Source organism: Orbicella faveolata, unplaced genomic scaffold (genome assembly GCF_042242905.1).
Source record: "Orbicella faveolata isolate gen_17 unplaced genomic scaffold, um_ofav_v1 contig_1, whole genome shotgun sequence".
Lineage (NCBI taxonomy): Eukaryota > Metazoa > Cnidaria > Anthozoa > Scleractinia > Merulinidae > Orbicella > Orbicella faveolata.
In genome coordinates, this window is record NW_028301536.1 from 18659661 (window position 1) to 18680791 (window position 21131).

The 21131-nt window shown below is 37.7% G+C and overlaps 2 protein-coding genes across 3 annotated transcripts; both read right to left on the reverse strand.

Moving 5' to 3' along the window:
* Nucleotides 1-1747: 1747 nt before the first annotated feature.
* LOC110067122 (failed axon connections homolog) lies at nt 1748-4895 on the reverse strand. The gene is made up of 2 exons (XM_020774421.2): nt 4457-4895; nt 1748-2492 (listed from the first exon to the last, which is right to left on the reverse strand). The coding sequence occupies exons 1-2, from the start codon at nt 4849-4851 to the stop codon at nt 2057-2059; spliced, it is 831 nt and encodes a 276-aa protein (XP_020630080.2). The 5' UTR covers nt 4852-4895; the 3' UTR covers nt 1748-2056.
* A 561-nt stretch (nt 4896-5456) lies between these two features.
* On the reverse strand, nt 5457-19923 carry LOC110067115 (coiled-coil domain-containing protein 186-like). 2 transcript variants are annotated; one of them, XM_089293695.1, is made up of 21 exons: nt 18959-19923; nt 17574-17826; nt 16558-16692; nt 15203-15280; nt 14971-15090; nt 14659-14763; nt 13891-13989; nt 13401-13487; nt 13005-13147; nt 12503-12683; nt 11827-11901; nt 11485-11569; nt 10960-11039; nt 10766-10797; nt 9617-9779; nt 9147-9185; nt 8526-8737; nt 8237-8306; nt 7746-7808; nt 6889-7038; nt 5457-6495 (listed from the first exon to the last, which is right to left on the reverse strand). In XM_089293695.1, exons 1-21 carry the CDS (start codon nt 19432-19434, stop codon nt 6415-6417), a joined length of 2727 nt encoding a protein of 908 aa, XP_089149821.1. In that variant the 5' UTR covers nt 19435-19923; the 3' UTR covers nt 5457-6414. The 2 variants fall into 2 exon arrangements, with proteins under 2 accessions (XP_089149821.1, XP_020630070.2); XM_020774411.2 differs by lacking the exon at nt 7746-7808.
* Between the last annotated feature and the right edge of the window lie 1208 nt (nt 19924-21131).

The window sequence follows — 21131 nt, forward strand, 5'->3', positions numbered from 1 at the left end:
TTCAACATTTATGTTGCGTCTAAAACGTTGCAGCTTGTTGAAGCAACAAGCTGCAAGCTGGTATTTTCTCTAGTTTATCACTGACAACAATTTGTTGAAGGGAACAGAGCAAGATGCTCTTTCGTTCAATATATATAAAGCTGCCAACATTTTCGTTTTTGGCAACGTCCTTTCACATCAGTTCAGCATCACTGCATGACACGTGATGCACAGTTTAACAACTTCTCGTCAGCTGTTGTATTTGAAAACTGGTTGCTCAATTCAACCAAAAGTTGAAGTTTAGTCAGCTGACACCTGACAAAGGATGCTGGCCCAAGTCAATTATTATTGTTAAATTAACATTACCTACAAAAAATTTCGAACGTTCTATTTCGGACGCTTAATTTTCGGATACTTTTTATCTATTTCGGACGAATTTCGGACACTTCGCTGAAACAAAGCTAAACTAAATTTACTTCCAATCAATAAAACACGAATTAGACTGAAAGAACTGATATCTATGAAAATGATATAGTAAGTTTCACTGCACCCTCAAGGTTTTACAGATACACCGAAGAGAAAATAACACATACTGTATTCTATCATGCCATTAATCTCAAGCTGTTCGCTTCATAAAATAAACTAATAGCTTTGGTGCTATTTAAAATCTTTAAGCTGTACATAACTGTAAGTATTTCGGATGCCTAAAAATTTCGGATGGTTTTATTTTCGGACACCTTTATTGCCCGAAATTAAAATCGTCCGAAATTTTTTGCAAGTACAGTAATGCAATAGGAACAATTCAAGTGCCACTGAAATGAAATTTTTGTATCTCAGGTTTTTGCATAATGATGAACTTTTGAACTTACTTTCAAATGCTGTCCACCTTTTTCACGCAAACAACATGCAAAAACTGCTTTTTTAACTGTTCAAAGTCAGCATGTTGAGCCCAAAATCGGCAGCCATCTTGGGCGCATCCAAAACAACCTTGTGACGTCACTAGTTGTATTACACTCATGGCATGCTGAGAATTAAGAGTGAGCATGGAAGAAGAAACAAGTTTTATCCTTAAGACATCTCAGAGCTCCAAGACATCTAATAATAGTTTGGCTTTAAGAAGACTGGACAGTGGAACTGGTTAAGACATGTAATCAGGAGAGAAGGCGTTCATCAGAAGGCTGAGGGGTGAGAGAGAGACGGAAGACCACTTGAAGAAGGACTACTGAGAACAAAAGAAACAAGGCTAGGTGGAAGAACTGGAATGCAGCAAAGGCTGTGGCGGAAACAGACAGAGTTCAATTGTGAGCGTGACGGTCTTATGTGCCTACTGGAGTGACAACAAGAGATGATGATGACAAAGCACTGGCTGATGCCACCAAGTGTTGATGCTGCCATAGACAGACTTGTTTCCAACTCAGTAGCTATCAATAACAGTTAATTTAACTCATCAGCTCCACACCAATTCATATATAAACAAAGTATCAAATTGAACACAAGAAAACAGTTTCTTAAGATTCAAATCCCTTCATTTGACAATACTTCTTCTTTGACAAAAAAATTCAACTTTTCATGACATTTTGCGGATTTATTTGAGGATAAGGTTCCTGTAGAGTAAATGGTGTGCAAATCTTTCACACGTGAGGATGGAAATGGATTCAAATAATGAGAAAAACAAGCTTCAATGAAAACCTGAGGCTTAGACTTTTACGTTTGGTTCAAATTTCTTTAAACCATATTATCCTAATTTGGTATTTTCAGTCAGTTGGAGTTCTTAAAATTTCCAAAATTTATTGGGAAAACTTCCTCATATCAGTTACACTTAGTTGCAATGCTATTATTTCAAGAACAAAATAACATACTTTTGATAATGGTTTGATTGGTTCCAACTGTGCATAAAGGCATGTTGACAGTTTCATGTGAAGCTAAAATGTAACAGTTGTGAAGTCAGATCAAGTACAATCATAAAGCAACCTACCCTTTGTTACATGATGCACAAGTTGGTGTGAATCCTGGTGAGTGCAAGTCAAGTTCAATGGAAGTGAATTGTTGATAATGAAAACAAAGAACAACATGTTCCTCATGACTCAGAGTGGAACTTTTTCCTATGAGCAATTGCCTCGTCCCAGTCTGACCAGTATCTCTCCTTCATCCTCTCACAGTAACCAATCAAATTCTTGAACTCACTATGAACAGTGGCATGCTGTGGAGAGTCTTTGTCTTGCCACACAATTTGTGCCAGGTAGCCAAACACTGACGCATCCACTTGTGTGGGCTCCTGACCCATGACAAATGGTTTAGCTTCCAAATAATCAGACAAAGTCTGCAAGTCTTTCTTAGCAATGGCATAAACTTCATCTTTCTTGTGACGGCCCATGCCATGACCATTTAATGAAGTTTTTGATTGTTTCTGGAACATTGGGAAGAAAAAGTCCCTTTTTCGTTGTGATAATTTTGGAAAGAAAAGCTCTGCCGTGTATTCTGTACTATCTATCCACCGATAATATACCAATGTCCTGGAGAAAAAGAAAAATGAAATACTGGACATCAAAATTAGTACTCCACATTTAGTTAAAGGGGAGACACTGGGGGTTTGAAATCCTGACCCTGTCTGGGACTAAAATGCTCTAAAAACCCTAGCCTGTGTAGGACAAGTACACCTTCTTTTTCAAGACCCTGTTTAGGACAAGAGATTAGGGTCATAAAGTTCCAGGCATGAAGTAACATGTGTTAAACCAGGGATAGAAAGGTCTCTTGCGAGATATAACAAAGTGTAAGACAGTGCTAAATAGACAAACAAGCTATGCAGTGACACCGACAGTTACTCCCCGGGGGTGGAAGGGGGGGGGGGGAACTACCATATGAAGCCCAATGTCTCAGTTAGGTCTATACACCAAGGATTCTGGTCTCACTTGGGGTGTTTATGACAAAACACCACTATTTCTAGCTGTCAAAGAATCTTTTAGGGTGCACTCAAAGAAATAAAAATAGCTAAATGCTCTTATTTCCATTTTCAGGATTGATTTCCACTGGTCTCTCAAGTCCAGTCAACTAGTGCGGGCTCCTTTCCTGAACAGTGGCTGGTAATGGAACCTATTGTTTTAAGTGGTATCTTTTAGGGGTCAAATAAAGCTTGAGCTACACCCAGATTGGCCTCCTTTAGGACTTTAATTTCAATATTCCGATGAGCATCCCCGTCCATATGGGAGTCTCACCATCAGTAGTTACTCTTCAATGAAAGGGCACTGTTTAGTACATATAACTAACACAGTCAAACTTGCGGTCAAGGTTAAACATTAAGAGCAGTTCTTCAAAACAATATCCCTTACAATATCAATTCCCAAATGGAAATATTATTAAGATCTTACCTAACACTAAGATTATTATTAAGTCTCTTATAATAACTAAGATCTTAGATCATTTCTTAATTAAGAATCCTAAAAGATCTTGTAAGATTCTTGACATAAGATTCTTACAAATCTCACAAGATTCTAACCAAGATCTTACAAGAAATTAAAGATTCTTAACAAAGATCTTTGTACAATGGGATACACTCTTGCCTGTGACATCTTACTGTCATCACAACACCCAACAAAAAGGAACTAGACCAACTGGTACAATCTGTTCTGTAAATATGTGCTTGTTATGATGTGGATTAAGTTAAAAAAATTATTTCATAAAAATTAAACCACCATAGAGGAGTTCATGTTCTCAGGGGCATTATGGGTAATCAGGGCAAATTTACAAAGAAGCAAAGCTGTAAAACAAATGTTTATCTTTATATCTCTGTTCTGATTTCACATTTGGAGACGAAACATATACTGTAGACGGAGAAACCCCTTTTCTAGCTGTACAAGCGTTTTTGAGCCGATTGAATTATTGTTGTGGGCATAGGAATTTTGTTAAGGTTAAAACCGAACAATTTGATCAAGTCTTGTCACTCAAGCCACAATAATAACATTTCCATTATTCTGATAAGTAAGCTAATGCTTAGCTCAATCGACTCAAAAACGCTAGTAAATGTGGAAAACGGGTTTCCCTATTTACAGTAAAAGTTTCTTCTCAAAAATGAAACTCAGAATGGAAATAATTTATGAAGAAAAAGGCATACTTTGCCACTTTGTTTCTTTGCAATCTTGACCTGATTACCCATAATGCCCCTTAAAGCGTGCACTCCTCTCCATTATTCTTGTCTTGAAAATGATCTGATGTTGACTGATGACCTTGTAATGACCAGTTGACGTCCCTGATCTCGGACTGATGTACCCTGTTAAGACAGCAAGGCCAAAAAGACCATACTCTCCTCAGGGAAACGCCCCCGTGACAACCAAATAAGTATTCCCAGGGCCCTGGGTACATACTGCGTAGCCCTCCAGTTAGCCTGAATATCACTCAGGTTAGTGCAGTAAGATTGAATAAGAAAGGACTTCCAAGAAGGCATCTCTCTCTTTTCATTTAAGTACTTGAATAAATTACTCACCAATAACTATTCTCTTCAACCATGGTCTTGATGGCGTGAGAAACAGCCTTCTCTGTTTTGTTTAACTTTTCATCTAGATCCACCTTGAATTCCTCGTTTAGAAAAGCAATGCAGAAGTTAGAATCTGGTATCCTTTTTCCGTTGTATGCGATCCAAGGTATTTTCCCTTTGGAGGACATTTTTGGCACGAATGAATTCTTGTACGGGATATCTGCCATGCGAAGGTAGGTTTCCAACTTCAGTGCAAAGTTGGAAATCATTGGAACACCGTCAGAGATGGGGGGCTGATGTAGCAACACAACCCCGTTAGGAACAGTTACCTTTGAAGCATTGGAACCAGCAATAACATCTTTCAAGAAGAAACGAACCAAAGTCGAGCGCAGCCGTGCCGCCATTGTACTTAGTCGTAGGTACTTCAAATATGATATTTGTTGTGTACTGTACTTCTCATAGCTCAGGTTTCTGGTCCCCAGAGCCTCCGTTTGATTAGTCACGTGGTTGACACATTAAACGCACCGCAGTGTCGCAAGGGTGCTGAAGGTGGCAACTAATGCAAATCCTAACAAGGATGGCCGAGGTGGCTGGGACGGCCGGCATAATAAGGATTGCTGGGTGGCGAAGGTAAGTAGGATGGCAAGGGTAGCATGCAAGGATGGCCAGGGTTAGCCTGCGAAGCAGTCTTTTCCGTTTCCTCTTAGAGAGAGAAAGCGAGAGCCAAGGGGAAGTCGCTAATTTTTGTTACCTCTGTCCCCGTGCCCTCGCGCGACTCCCGCTTGCCTGAAAGGAAACGGAAAAGACTGCTATGCAGGCAAGCCGGGGTAGCAAAGGTAGCAAGGGTGGCCAGGGCGGGGTAAATACTTTCCCTCAGTTAGAAATTCATTAGTCCGTACAAAGGCTCTTTCTTTTGGCTCGTCACGGGAAAGAAACGAGTGCGTGACGAGTCCAAAGGGCATTTGGGTGGGAGGCTTGCAAGTGAAAAACACTAAGACCACTGAAAACGTCCATTCATAAAACCTTTTATATACATATGGTACATACTAAACTCGTAAATGAAACAACTGTGTAATTTTATAATTTTCTTAATTACAATTTACTGACTGAACTGATATCCTTTTGCGTCAATCTTAAAACCCCAATACCTTTTGCATTCTTATTTCTCTAGTGCCTGAATGGTCAAATGATGAAATATTAATTTGCGTAGCGCCATTTCAGTCAAAATACAAAATACAGTAGAACTTGTTAATGTGAAAATGAAAGCGGCAGAAGACTAGTGCCCACCCTGCATGAACCTGTCTTCCAAAATTCTTTACAGGCACATGTATCTAGGGTCTATCAAGGCCCGGCGCATTGCCCGTAACAACGAAGTTTCTCTGTTAGCGTCTATGCATTAAAGAGCGCTCATCCTAATTGAATATCCCTAACATAAAAATCGCTGTTGCAATGACGCAAATCAGTCTTGTGCAAAGACTCTCCTAATGCTACCATTCGCATTTAATTTCTGTCTACTGTCTCTTTTGAATTCGAATGCCATGTCATTTTCTTTGTACTCTCCTATACTCTGTCCTTCCCGATACATGTTAAAATTTTCTTTTGATAGTTCTAAGCTACCTCACTAAGTGTGCTACGCAATTCTTTAACGCAAGTCGCCTACGCCCGCTCATAAAGTTCATAATTTGTCGCTTAATATGAAGTGCACTGTTTCTGTGTAAATGAAGAACCAAAGTCCCTTTGTTTATCTGCGATCATTAATGATTTAATGAAAGCGTAATTTGGAAGACGTTAAAAAATAGCGGAAATATTGGGCTAAGGAACTCCTAGTCTCCCCGTTTTTTCTTCTCCCGTCCATAATTAGCACAAGGCCTCCAGTCAATGTCTAGGCCTTGCTGCTGTTCCTTATTAAGATGCCAACAATACCCAGGCAACATTCATAGAGAAGTTTTCTTTTCGTGTTTCACAATTCACGACCTCCTGTTTCTCTTCATCTTTTGCAGTTCTTCGTTAAGTCTTGTTATCTCGTCTCCCAAGGTGTCAAGGTTTTCCTGTAGAAAACGAATGTTACGTTATTAGTGCGAATGACTGATCAAACATGACTATTCTTTGTTACTATGCCAGCATTTCGTTTTAATTTCCTGATTATCGAAGTTCAAGTACCTATTCGGAGTTACCAAGGTTCCACTTCCGTAGTCGAGATTAAACCTCAGTCATGCCTGTTGAATTCCCCGCTCGCGTTCTTTTTTCATTTACATTGTCGACTTTGAACTTATCTTCGTTTCTATTACCTAGACAATCGTGTATTGTTTCTCTTTTTTTTTTTTCAGCGCAAATGCTGTAAATGGAAAGGTCACAACACTGAAAACAATTATTCTAATTGCAACAGTGCTGGATACCAAAATCATTAACGGTTACAAGCTGTTGGCACTGGCAACACTTACTTTTAAAGTAATGTTTTTAAGAATTGTGTCCTCCAGTACAGCCTGTAGTTTCCTGTTGATCTCAAGGGACAATTCCAGTGTCATGTCTGGGTCCACGGGCTTGGACGAGTACACAGACGCCATGATTCCACCATGGCGAGACACTTGGGCCTGATAAAAATACAATGCACAATGACATTCTTGTGTACAGATTTACAAACAAACGTTCAGTGAAGTGATTTGGAGAGTATAACTAAAATCAAGTGCTTAAACTTGCTTTAAACTTAAACATGAAAATGTATAAAGAAACGTAGCTGAGACATTCTTAAAACGGACAGTGTTTAACATGTTATTCGGCCTTAAAACCTACTCTTAGTTCCGGGTTACGGCTAAATACGATACTTCGTACATGTTCATTGGATTATAACTTGGAGTGAAACTAAGGACTCACTGTTTAAGATTATTTTAAGGACGTTTTGTGTGGGTTACTGGTAGATTATTTTTAGCATGAGTGTGCACCTAACTGTGTGCACCTAATTTACATATTTTAGTTTAACTGAATCACCAGAGTAATCATAAGATAATGACTGGGATGGCAAGCAGATATTACACAATAGAATGCTACATGTCTCTCCTAATATAAGACGCGGAACACAACCATAACGAGATTCCTATGACTTAAATTTGGTGCCGTTGTCTCATTAAATGAACCAGTTCCTAAGCTGTTACTTTCAAATACGCTTTCGCGTAGATGAGACAGCTCTTCCACCAAAGGAAACGATCTTCATAATTGAAAAAAGTGTTCTACTCCCTGGTGAATTTAAACGAGCGCTTTCTAAGTTTGTTACGATTGTATGTTCAGATAGGGACAGAGGCACCTGTGAATTGTCCCGCGCGAGGAATGGGGAAGAGGGGTGCAAATTGGATCCATGCTTGCCAGCCTTTCATGGGTGAGACGCGGGGAGAGAGAAAACATGTGTTTAGTGCATGAGTATTGTAACGCGTGTTACTCAGATATTTATTACTAAATTATTATTTTAAACACTTATCCCGTAATAGTGACGTTATGAATCGATTACCACCAAGGAATTGTTCTAAGGATAAGCAAGTTAATAATAATAATAATCCAGAAAACGTTAGCAGTCTGAGTAAGTTCTTTATAGTAACCTAATTTTGAGAAACGCTCCTCGCTGTCACGCAAACGGACTTTCTGCACTGGAGAAAGAGATTGAGTGACAAGGAAAATAGATGAGGAGAAACCGTTTTCAAGGCCACTGTTCAAGAATAGAAGTAACAAAAACATTCACTATTTAGACTGATGGCACTGAATCAGTGAGAAGAATGACTATTTTCGTACCACGTAACTCACCTTGTGCATATCGGACTTGGGTGGGGCCAAAGTCCCAGCTTGCTCGCGTAACACATAGTAATGAATAATTCTGAAGAAAAATAAAATGAAGTGGCACCATTGTAGATCACAGAGTAATAATCATACTGCTCCTGCAAATTAGGGAGGTTTCAAGTCTATCATTCAAAATTATCGAGAGCAATAGCCGCAATGTATTTATCTTATGTCATTTGTCTTTCCGTCTTTTTTTGCTGTTTCTTGTCACAAGAACAAAGACAATTGTTAGAGACGGAATCAAGAGGTCACTTACTTGCTTTTCTTTTGAATCTCATCTACAAGAGCTGCCACATGACCCTCCATGAATTCCAGCTTTTCATTCTTTTTCGCGTGGATTTTCTGCAGTCTGCAGATGCGATCCACAAGAACAGCCTTATCAGGCGCCAGCTCTGTGTTCGCCCTGTGGTCCTTTTGCCCCTGGGGTAAAATCTGCACGTTGTCCCCGCTGGAGGCTTCGAGTGAGGTCTGTTAATCAAACCAGAAAAACCCGTTAGAGCACAGAAGAGCTTAAACATCACAAACCAAATTGGATCGCGTTTTGCAACTGAACAGAAGACATCAATAACACTCTGATCGGTTAGGGAATGTTTCATGATGAACCAGTACATGTATATGCTGTAGTTCGATGTTACCCTTGGTACAATTTTGTCTTTTTCTTGGTTTCATATACAGTATCGTATACCACTATGCAGCAGAACGAAGTACAACACAAAATTGTACCAAGGGTAAGAATAAACCACAACATGTGCACAACAACTGCAATCTTCCATCACTCTGATTACCAGTCAAACAACGCTCAAGATGTTCGTTTGAATATAAGCTACCAGTTATTGTAAAACTAAACTGATAGGATCAACATCTGTCAGTGCCTTACCCGATCAGTTGAGGACTGGGAGCTGTTTACAACAACCCACTGAAAAGACAAAACACAGGAAAAACAATCAACCATCACAAAGCATATTTTTGGGTTTTTTTTTAAGGAGTCTTATTATGCCAATTTAGGAGCCTTTTTATGCATTTCAAGTTATTGTTATAACCCATACGATTTACATGTACTTCATTACATTACTGTTGAATGAAACCTTACAATAACGAGTCACTAACGTGGCATAACAACAGCAATACGTTAACAACTAAACGAGTCATGTAACATGTAAATTAAGTTAAGCTCATTTTTTCTTCTTCACGTTTTTCAAAGTCTATAATATATACTGCAATGCTGCATATAACAGACAAATGTTTATCCAAGTTTCCCTTTCAAGTTACTAACTGGAGCATGTTTACTTCTAAAACATTTAAAGGACTGTTTGAAATTCTATAAACAATCTACAGATCAACACTCACCCCGCCATCTACAGCTGATGTGACTGAGCTTGGTGATGAGAGTGAAGTGGGAGTGGTGCAAGCACTGCCTATCTTGTCTAGTGAATTAGTGGAAGAAGATTTCGACTCCTCGCTCAGATTCTCCTTGGATCCGAGGTTATTTGATTCTAGTTTCTCCACTTGTCTAAGATGGAAACGATAAAGCAAGAATTAGCTCTTTGACCTAACTCAAACATCAAGGAATGCAAATGAGAACGAGGAAACAATGTTGGTCGGCTACCCATAGTTGTTAGCGTTTCAATTCAAAGTTTGAAATCTCTGTACAGTTCATACAGGTCTTTCACTTCCTTTCCGATAATTTTTCTCAAATGTCTCGCACCTGCTAAAGAGCCTTTCTTCAGGCCTAGTTAGCTAACCAGGCCCAAATGAAAATGCAGTTTAGAAAGCATGACGTGGCCAGGAGAAATGCCCCCACCAACCCCCACACCGGATGGAACGCTAGTCCACTACATGTACATGTTCATGCAAAACCCGTTAGCATTTCTTCAGGTTCCCTTTAACAAATCACCAGTGCCTATTTGCACACCTGAGTTAAGAGACGTACAAGAATACAATGAAGTGACCTCAGCAGTGCTCAAACCCTAGTTTTTCGATCCAGATTCCAAAGCATTGCCACTATACCATCACACCTTCCGATTCACATCAACTATAATGGAAATTTAAGGCTGACCCCTCTTTCAGAATTGACAAAGCATGATTAATAAAGTAAGTAAGTACGTAAGTAAGTAAGTAAGTAAGTAAGTAAGCAAGTAAGTAAGTAAGTAAGTAAGTAAGTAAGTAAGTAAGTAAGTAAGTAAGTAAGTAAGTAAGTAAGTAAGTAAGTAAGTAAGTAAGTTAGTAAGTAAGTAAGTAAGTAAGTAAGTAAGTAAGTAAGTAAGTAAGTAAGTAAGTAAGTAAGTAAATAAGTAAGTAATTAAGTAAGTAACCTTTATTTAAACAGGATAAGTAATTAAGCTTGCAGCTTGTGGGGTCGTGTATAAATAAACAATAAAGAATAGTTACAAAATAGGAATTAAAAAAATTTACAATTTTCATTGTACATGACTAAACAGGGAAAATACCCGTTCCAAACTAGCTTATTACCACACAGTCAACCAGTGCCGTACTTACTTTCGAGATTGCTGTAACTGTCTTGTTAAATCCTATAAGAAAATCAAACAAGTTTTAAAAACACTGGTTTACTGGCTAATTGAAAATAATTTTAACGTTATACTTAATTGATGAATATATTAAAAATACACATATCAGTAAACATTGAAGAATTCCAACCTCATCACAAAGTTGCTAGTAAAGCACATACTCACCTTAATAAGAGCTGTGTTTTTCCTCTTCACCACCTGAAGCTCATCTCGTGATTCCTCAAGAGAAGCAGCAAGCTCCGACACTAACACAAACAACAACAACGATTAAGAACATAAAAGCCAGACACACTAAAAATGTGTTCTCAATGCAGTCATACATGTCATCATAGTTGGAGTACGAGGAGGTTTCCCTTCACTATGAGTGTACAAGAAGTTTGAGAATTCCTTCCCCCCATAACTTTTCCAATGGTTCCTCCCTTACATCATGTACATGTAGACCTCCAAAGAGGTGTATGAGAATCAAAAGAGGAAAGAGATTTTTAAGCCAGCCATGAGTGCAGTGCATTTACATAAAGTTGACAACTTCATGACAAAGTGATAGCCTAGATTTGGCTTCATCATGGTAAACCCTCCATTGCACATGTGTGCAATTTACAATTTAACACATCAGGAATGGATGCCTGTGAAGTACTTTGATAAAATATTAATAAAGCATTATGCTAAAGGTCTTCAGTGTTCTGCTCTTACTGGCTTTTGATTTTTCTTCCAGACGACTGTTCAAGGATATAATTTCACTTTCAAAATAAGATATCTTCTCTTTCAACTCTTCATCCTAAGTAGAGAAAACAAACATAGAAACACGTCAAAAAAAAAACAAAAAGAAGAAAGAAAAAAAGAAAAAGAAAAGAAATTAATTAAGTGAACCTGCAGAACTCTGCTGGCCCTACTAGTTGATACTCACTACAGTACTTTAAGGTGGGTTTATCAGGACCTTGGTAAAGTTTCTGCCAAATGGACTTTCATCTCAGTTAATGACAACTAATTATCAACTTCCAGCTCAGTCTGCATATAAAAACACTGAAGACTTACCAGTCCCTGTTTTGCCTTTTTCACTTGCTCAAACTGTTCTTCCAGTTTAGATTTCTCAAGAAGAGTTGCATCAAGCTAAACACACATTGAAATGAGCAATGTTAGGACAAACCAATTTAACATCCACTCCACAAAGCCAATTGGGAAATAATGTTATTCACTATCAGGGACAGGTAAAATAGCATAAATACAGGAATGAAAAACGGATGATTGTGTGGAACTCTTCACCAAATGGCACTTGATGGTTAAAAAGACTGAGATAAAAATAATTCAAGCATGCTAAGTTTCCCCAAATGCATTGCTTGATTTTATCCACTCTTTCATTCTCTTGTCATTTTTTGGCTACGCTTGAATGGTACATGTATCTCAGCAGAGTTCATCTTGTACCAGACCTCAATGAAACTTTCACTCTCATATGGCCCTAGCTTAAGATTACATTGAAATCAGGATTTAGAAATACTCTACGGGTAAGAAAGCAACACTAAAAGCTGCACTTACATGTATGTTTAACAATAAGATTATGAATCAAGGAAAATGTTTTGTATGTCTTAAATATCATAAGCTCAGGTATAGACTTGATTTCAAATATAAAGAGACTGTTTCTCTCCATAGAAAATACTCTTCACAGCAGCAGGAATAACAACAAAATATATAATCACATTAATCTACTCAGTACCTTGGCCAGAGTGCCACTGGCCTCTGATTGAAGTTGAGCATTTTTAGCTGTCATTTTCTCAGAAAATGTCAGAAGTTCAGCTTCTTTGCTGTGACAGGCCAAAATATCAGCTTCAAGGTCAGAAATAGTCCTTTTCTGTTCACTTTCTACAGCAGTTAAATGCTTCACCATCTCTGCCTCACTGTTTGAAATTAAAAGAAAAGAAAGAAGATATTAATAGCAGCTTATGGTTATCTTGTACTTACTGCTTAGGGTACAGTTGGACCTTGCTAATTTGAACTCGGTTAGTTTCAATTCCTTGTTATTTCAAACTCAAAACCATTTCCCTTGGAATTGCCCTTCAGTCATTTACATTTTCAATCTCCCACTATTTTGAAATATTTTTCATTTCCTCTGAGAGTTTAAAATATGGGGTTCAACTGTTCTTACATCATGCAAATTGTCATGCTTATGTAGTTTTGACCTAGTTTTTACTACTCAGTAGTTTTAATAGTTTGCTAACCTTTCATACTTTGCCTTGTACACGTGACTCTCATCCAGCTCTTTCTTAAGATTGTGCTGTTCTTTTTTGTTCAGTAAGGCACTCTTCTCATGATCTGCCACCTTCAGGGCATACTGTGTGATCTTTTCCTCCAGCTCACTGATCTGCATTTATTTGATAACTAATGTTAGTCATAATATCCTGTGTAATGGTTTTCTGACTTTTTGGCTAAAATTGTTGAATCAATGCTTGGTTTTGACAGCTGCTATCAATGGCAATTAGGACTGACAAGAGGTGAGTTCCTGAATTACTTGCATTACAATATCACTCATGATCAGCTGTTGCTACTTGAATTTTAACCACTACCACTATCATGTAAACAATAAGCTAGAGAACAACAATGTACTGTACATGTACCTTTGCTTTTAAAGCTTTCACTTCATCTTGACTTTTCCTGTATTGTTCTTTATATGTCTCTAGTTCCTGAACTTTCATTTTGTGAACCTTTAATTACAATGGAATAATTTATGCAACCTGTGTCTAGAAATTAATGTGATAAGGTACTCATGTCAGGGTGTAACTGGATGTTTGGACATACCAGTAACAAATAAAATTAAAGTCTGTTTTCAAGCTCTAGTGGCTTAATGAGCTACATGTAGCAACTTCAACCATTTTGTGAAGAGTTTGAGAAATGCTAAGAACTCCATGGTTTGCTTTTTAAAGTTCTGAAGAGGCATTGTTAATTTGTCCACAAAATCAACCAAAATGCCACATATAACTCATCAAAAGTAGTATGACCATTTTTCTGTTAACCAAAGCTTGAGTAACTTGTACAATACTTTTTGTAGAAAAAGTATTTTTTAGGTATTGATGTGTTTTGAAGACATGAGAGACACATGTACCATACCTCATCCTGGTCTGCAATCTCTTGCTCATGCCTTTTAAGTTCTACTTCCTTTGCTTTGAGTTTACTATCCAAGGAGTTTGATCTCATTTCTTCTGATTCCTTCCAATTAACCAAACATAGAGGAATCAATTACCATGCAAATAATGAGACATTTGATATCATAGATTTTGGGCAGCCATTAGTATGACAATTCACAGTTGTTGACAAAGTGGATGCGTAATACATGTACATGAAATTAAAAGTTCCATTTATTATAATTGTTATCTTTTTTTGTATTTTATTAAAAGTTTGGTTCATGTATGTTACTAACCACCCACATAATGTATGCTACTAACTACCCACATAAACAAAGCAGACTGTATAAACAAATAAAGGCTCCAAATGTTGGTACTATAGGGCAAAAGTTATGGTCGGATTATACCGCAGTGTAACTAATATTACTCAAAATGTTAGATCAGGTGGTTACATCAAATATAATGACAAATATTACGTCAAATATACTATCTCATGTTTTTTTGTTTTTTTTTTTTTTTTTTTCGGTAGTTGAGTGGTAATCTTCCCAAGGCTATTACATTTGGGTGGGCTGTTAAAAAATAATCATGTTTCTTTTGAGGAGCCATTATTTTCAGGGTGAAAAAAAAAAGTTATTTTCGGGGTGTTGGTGGATGTAGCCGTAAAGGTTAATAGAACAAACACATTGTACATGCACATGAAAGTGAACACATCCTTTTGTGACATCAAATGAAAAGATCACTACTAAAACCTTACTTGATATTGCTTAATCATAGCCTGACAGTCAGCCCTGATTTGAAGGCCTTCTTCTCTGGATTCCTTCAGTTTTTGTGACACTTGTGACAATTTGTTCTTGGTTTCCTGAAGCATAGGAACAACATCATACAGAGTTTACTTTACTGCAAAGCCATCAGGACTTCCAATTAATTTTGAAGGAAAATGTTACAAAAAGGCATGTAAGATGAAAGAGAGAGTAAGCATTAGAGTACTTAATATTAAAAAAAATGAAACAAATAAACAAGAACAGCTCTGCTAAATAGACGTTAGTTGATAGCTGGGAATAATTACCTTGTGTCCTTCTAATTCTGTTTTGAGTTTGTTCTGTGCCCACTTGACCTTCACAGCTTGTGAGTTCACTTCCTCAGCCAATTTGTCAGACTCCCTTACAGCAGCTGCAAGTTCCTTTCCCTACAAAGAAAAACAAATTCTTCATTTTATTAATCATTAATCATTAATTAATTTGACTCACAACCAACAGCAATAGACAGAAAAAGAATTTAAAATAATGTGACAGCCATACCCTGTCATCATATGCTGTCTGTAGCTTAATATGCTCCGTCTGAACAGTCTTCAGTTTTTGCCGAAACTTTTCTATTTCCTAAAAAGAGATGGGAACAATGGTTTGCACTGTTTAAGGAAACAAAGTTATATTTGAGTTCTGATGATAGTCCCTTCTGGAAACGATATAGTCTGTAAATTCTGCGGGCACGGTGAGAGGAACACAGTGTACCACACAATGGACTGGAACCCATAAGGCACACAGAAATGTGGTAGACCTAGAATTACATGGTGCAGAAGCATCCAGAAAGACCAGATGGAGATCAACATACAGTAGGTTGTGCAAGGCCAAAAGAACAGCTCAGGACCAACAGAAATGGAAGGCAACAGTGGACACCCTATGCCCCCCATGGGACAAAGAAAACTAGACGATGATGATGAATTTGAGACTAGTGGCCCATCACCCTATAGGCTCGCTTACTTCTACGCTTACTTCCGACACTTATCTCGGGTTTTTGTAGCATGCAACAAATAGGAGTACTCTGCTTCCCCCTAATGGAATGCTTGCACATCACAAAGGTTACCTCCACTATAAGATTTCCAAGCACCCATTTTCTGGGGTCAAGAGAGGACCTGGAATCATTACTCTAGAGTTGAGTGAGCTAACAACAACTACATGTACATGTGGGTCACTGCACCTGTCTTAAAGTAACTCTCTAAAATTTCCGAGGCTAAAGTCCCTTTGATAATATTAAGTCCCTCTGACCCCTAAATATAAGACTACGATATAACTTTACGTACAGATTTGACTCTCAAGGGAAGAACTTCTTATTACTATAAGCACCTTGGTTAGAGATTATCTGTACTTTATTTCATCTATCATTTTACACCCAAAGACTTGTGAAATTCATTTGATTTAACTGAAGAATGGTTTGACTCTGTCCTTTCATACTCATACAAAAAGAGATTACTATTGTATATTATTTATTTCATTTGTTTAGGTATCATTAGTTCACTGTAATGTACTGTTTAGTCTTTAGAAACTGGTTCTTGTGTACTGGTAAACAATGACAGAACTAAGTGTTTCTTTGCTTTATATTGTTGATGTTTACAGAACTTTACCCTGTGGTACAGTGGATGCATGCAACATTTTTCAGTTTCAAATTATCCTCTTAATACATGCTAATGTTTCTTTTTAAAATAATTAAGCCTAAATGGCAAGTATCAACAAGATCATTACTAATACTAACACTAACACTAAATTTATAAACCTAACAAGTAACTTAAACAAGCCATATCTACATCTACACAATGTATATGTATGTGAATGTTGTAGCTTTCTGCAAGAAATGTACACATTAACATGATCATACATACCCTTCCATTTTCTGAAACTTTTTTCCCAAGTAGTTCATTCTCTCTAGCCATTTTATTTTTCTCTTCCTCTCCCTGCACTAATTTAATTCCTAGATTTTCCTTTTCCTTGAGCACATCTTCATACATCTTTGTTACCTTTTCAAAACAAGTCAGAGTAAAGGATTGATCAGCAGAGGAGTATTAAGTCTAACTAACTTCTCAAGTTAAACATTACACAGTAAGTATTGAGTCTCTCTGAGCATTAACAGAAAACCTCTTGTTTATTTTCAGCATTCAGTTAGAGAGATCTTTAATTAATAATACTCTACAGGACCAGACTGCAAGTTTATTTAACACGTTGCCCAGCAACGTGAGGTGCTGCCAAGACTACATTAAATTTTGTAAAGACACCAAAAACATTATTGTTAAGAGAGCTTTAGAACATCTGGCATAATTTTAATTATTTATTTATTTATTTATTTATTTATTTTGCACATCCTAAAACACAATTTTATCTCGTTTACATATAGATATAAATTTTTAGATATCTTTTAACCTTTTTACAATTGTAAATTTAGTTAATATCGGGCAGGCGAAGAGCCACCCTGTGGATATGCTGCCCGAAATGCCATTATTATTATTATTATTATCGTCCTCACGTAATGTTTGCTTAGAGTCCTTAGGGCCGAGACCAAACCATGGTCCTGGGGCACTAGGGGATAGCCAGTTTTTAGCTTGATAGCACCCTCCTCAAAATGTGTGCTGTACCTAGCAAGGTTATCTTTTGTAGTTCACTGATGCTTAATTGGCCGGGAATTCTTCCAAGATAAGTTCCTAGTCCCTTTTTGATAGCTCCATGTATCTACTTGTACTTATTATTGTTTTTGCCCTTAGATTCAATGCTAGTCTATCACAGGGATATCCCTGATGATGAACAGACACCATGTTATTTCTTGGAGCAGTAGTGTATTTCTTAGAGCAATCATCACCAGTGATTTAAAAGAAATAAAGGTTTCCCATTAATAGCACTTGCCCACCTGATCAACTCTGAGAGCCATTTCCTTTTGCAAGGCCGCAATAGCCCTCTTTGCTGCCTGGTCATGAGCTTGAAGTTTCTCTTGTGTTGCAACCAGCTCTTCTGATGTTTCTTTAAGTTTATCTTCCAACTCCTGATTGCTCTTTCTGAGTCCATCATTCTCCTCACTGTTACTTTCACTTAGTTGTAATTTTGATAACTCTGCATTAAGATTACCCTGTTCTTTTTCCAGTTCATTATTTACATCCTTTACCCTGAGGAGAAAAACAATATTGAAAATCAAAGGTTAAGCTTCAAAGTAATTCTTTCATCATCTGGACAGTATTTGTTTTAGTGCAAATTCAGAGTATTTAGTAGTTAGTCAAGACAATTTTCTCTAGACTAGCTCAAAATAATATTTCATTTCCTATCTGCATTACAATGTACTTGCAGAAGTGTTACACGGAAATCTTGTTACAGACATTCACCTGGGAACTGGACAAACAACAGTAAGAACTGTAGGTAATTCTAAGCAACTTCATTTACTAAAGAGGATTGTAACAACAGTTTGTTCAGGTGTCTATAATGTGTTTTTCTCTTAGGCAGCAGTTTGCAATTTCTAAATTTCTGTTAATAATTGTATTTATGACTTCCTGTTTATAACAGTGTGTTTATCAAACTTAGGTATGCAGGTCATGGCAATCACAACATTTCAAAAATCTTTTCAACGTAAGATCACATGTATGCAGCTTCATCCAAGGAGAGTATCCAAGAAATTGTTGAAACACAGAAAGGACAAACATTTTCTCAAAAGAACTTGCGCCATTGAATAAAAGGACAAGAACAATAATTAAGAATGCATCTGCCGCTGTGATCTTTTGATCTGAAGACTAGTGAAAAAAGGAAATAGCAGGTCTTTTTCATTATATTTAAGTAAAAAACTATGGTATACAACAGGTGCAATGCAGTGTAAACAAAGCAACATATTTGTTTTTAGGTTTTGATTTGATTGTCAGTCATCTGTGAGAAAAAGTGTTAGCGATTTACGACTATGAGCAGTACTCAAGTTCACTGTAAAAAAAACTCTTTTTGGATACTTTTTTGCTCTTTCTATTGGTAATAATAGAAATAACAAAGAAATATATTGTGTTGAGGTGTTCACTACCGCCAAGGACAATACCTCTACCACAGGATTAGACATTGGAAAAATAAATAACACAAGAAAATATTAAAAACAGTTTAAAGACATGGAACATGGAACACTGTATTGTATGGTTATGAAAATGCTGCAATATCGCCTCAGTATAGAGTACCACCGACATAAAACACGTCCAAGTATACAAGTGTACCACAGCCACCCACCATATTGGATCTAAATTGTGTACTGTATGCTTCCAAATTTCTAACCTTTTAAGCTCTTCCTTTGAAGACTTTAGCTCCTCGAGAACTGCATCTAAGTTCTTCCTTAAGTCTTCGTTAACTCGGCTCAAATCGTCCACACTGGAATCTTCTTTACCGTGGTAATCTTGTAGTTTTTCACATAAACTCTTCTCGCGTTCCAAAGACAATCTGTAATCTGTTTGCAATTTAGAAAGTTCGTTTTTTGTGTGCTCATATTCTGCTAAAATAAACTTGAATTCTTGGTCCGTATCGCGTTTAATTCCATTTAATGGAGATGATAATTTAGTAGCCTTATCAATCACGCTTTCATCTTGTTCATCGCGTGCATCGCCGTTCAAATTTTTATGATCCATATGTCTGTCGCCATTGACAAGAACTTCCTCCTCAGTACATTTTATAATAAGCTTAGTTTCCGAGTCCTTTTCTTCCAAATCACTCGTGATGTTGTCGTTTCCATCAACGTCTTCTAGTGTGGAAGACATTGGAGATCACTCCTCAATTCTTCAGACAAGAGGTGAGGTAAATAATGGTCAAAGAATATCATCTCGAGAACTCGAAAGTTCTATCCACATAGGCCATTTTGTTGTTTTCCCAGCGGCATACCATTCCTTCTCCAACGGAGTCTTCAATTCAGCTGTACACAAAGCAAGAAGTCTTGCTGCAAAAGTTCCAGTTTCAAATCTCACTTGCTTTCTGAACCGTTCAAAATTCAGTGAACACAATCATAGGCTTGGAATAACAAAATATTTTGCGCCGGCGACTAAGGAAGATAGGCTTAAGCTTAACTGAAGCGTCGAAGTCCCTCTTTTCCACGGAATCTACCAAGAAAAAAATACTCAATAGCGATCTAGGAGAAAGAACAATTAAACCAAAGACTTGGTTTTACTTGAGATTCAGGTCAAACAAGGAAATAAGGATGTGTGTAGCGCTGATGTTTTGGCCCCTGCTTCCGGAGATTCCAAAATGGCGACTTTGATGTCTACGTCATCAGTGACCACGTGACAATCCTACAAAACCGCCATTTCGGGAATATTGAGATGACGTTTCGAGTGTTAGTACTCTGCGAACGGAGTCGCTTTTTTAAGTCTTTCTAGGTTTCTAGAAAAGACCGAATCGTCTCTGTTCGCAGGATTAAGTGTTAGAAATGTTGAGTAATCTAATCTTCTAAGTCATTTATCAAAATGGCGGAACGCAAGGCTGCAAAGATAAGGAAAACAGAAAAAAGAAAAACGAAAAACGAAACAATTCCTCTCTCGGCCTCGCCATCACTTCCATTGCCATTTAGAATTCACACAATACACATATCCCAGCTAATCATAAAATAAATTTAGCATTACCAACCATTTTACTGATCGAAAAATGGTCCTTAAGTTGAGAGGAGTTCGGTGGAACTAGCGCCTGTACCGATATGGGGATTGCGGTCAACAGACAACTGGCATTCTCGTCCCCATAGCCCTTTTGACGAGAATGATTCAACTGGCTACATGAAGCTCTGTGAGTGACTGGATCCTCATTCAGATTTTACCGATGACAGCTACCGAAGCTACCAGGGGTGGATCCAGGATTTTACATGAGTGATTTGCACTAATTTAACTAGGGGGCTTTGAGGCTGATGCTCCCCCAAGAAAATTTGAAATTTAGTCTTCTCAGAATTTTCCTTCATTCTGAGAGGTTTGGAAACATTTGAGTGATTTCTGGAAATCACTTGAACTACTATGGATCCACCCCTGGCTACATTGTTCAAAATGTACTTGGCTACGTAATTAACGGTCGTTAATTCTTCTGTCTGAGCGCAAGACGTATGTAAAAACCTGGATGCGAGAAGCACTCGAAAAATAAACGACTGCTAAGCAGGTGCCTGAGTGTGCAAGAAAGACGTGCATAAAAGGTAAGGTCTGTGTCCGACCAGTGGCCCATACAACTGGAGCGTATCCGGGCTTATCCCGGTTTCTGTAGCACGAAGCGACTAGGAGTATTTCTATTTCCCCTCCCCCCCCCCCCCCCCCCCCTCTGGATGGGATGCTAGTCCATCGTACGGGTTAAGTGTCTTGCCGAAGAACACAACTTTTTTTTTTTAATAAAGAACATTTTTTATTGTTATTACAACACAAAAATCTTACAATACTTACAATAGAAACATTAACTACAATACAAGTACTTACACCTTACACTAATTACA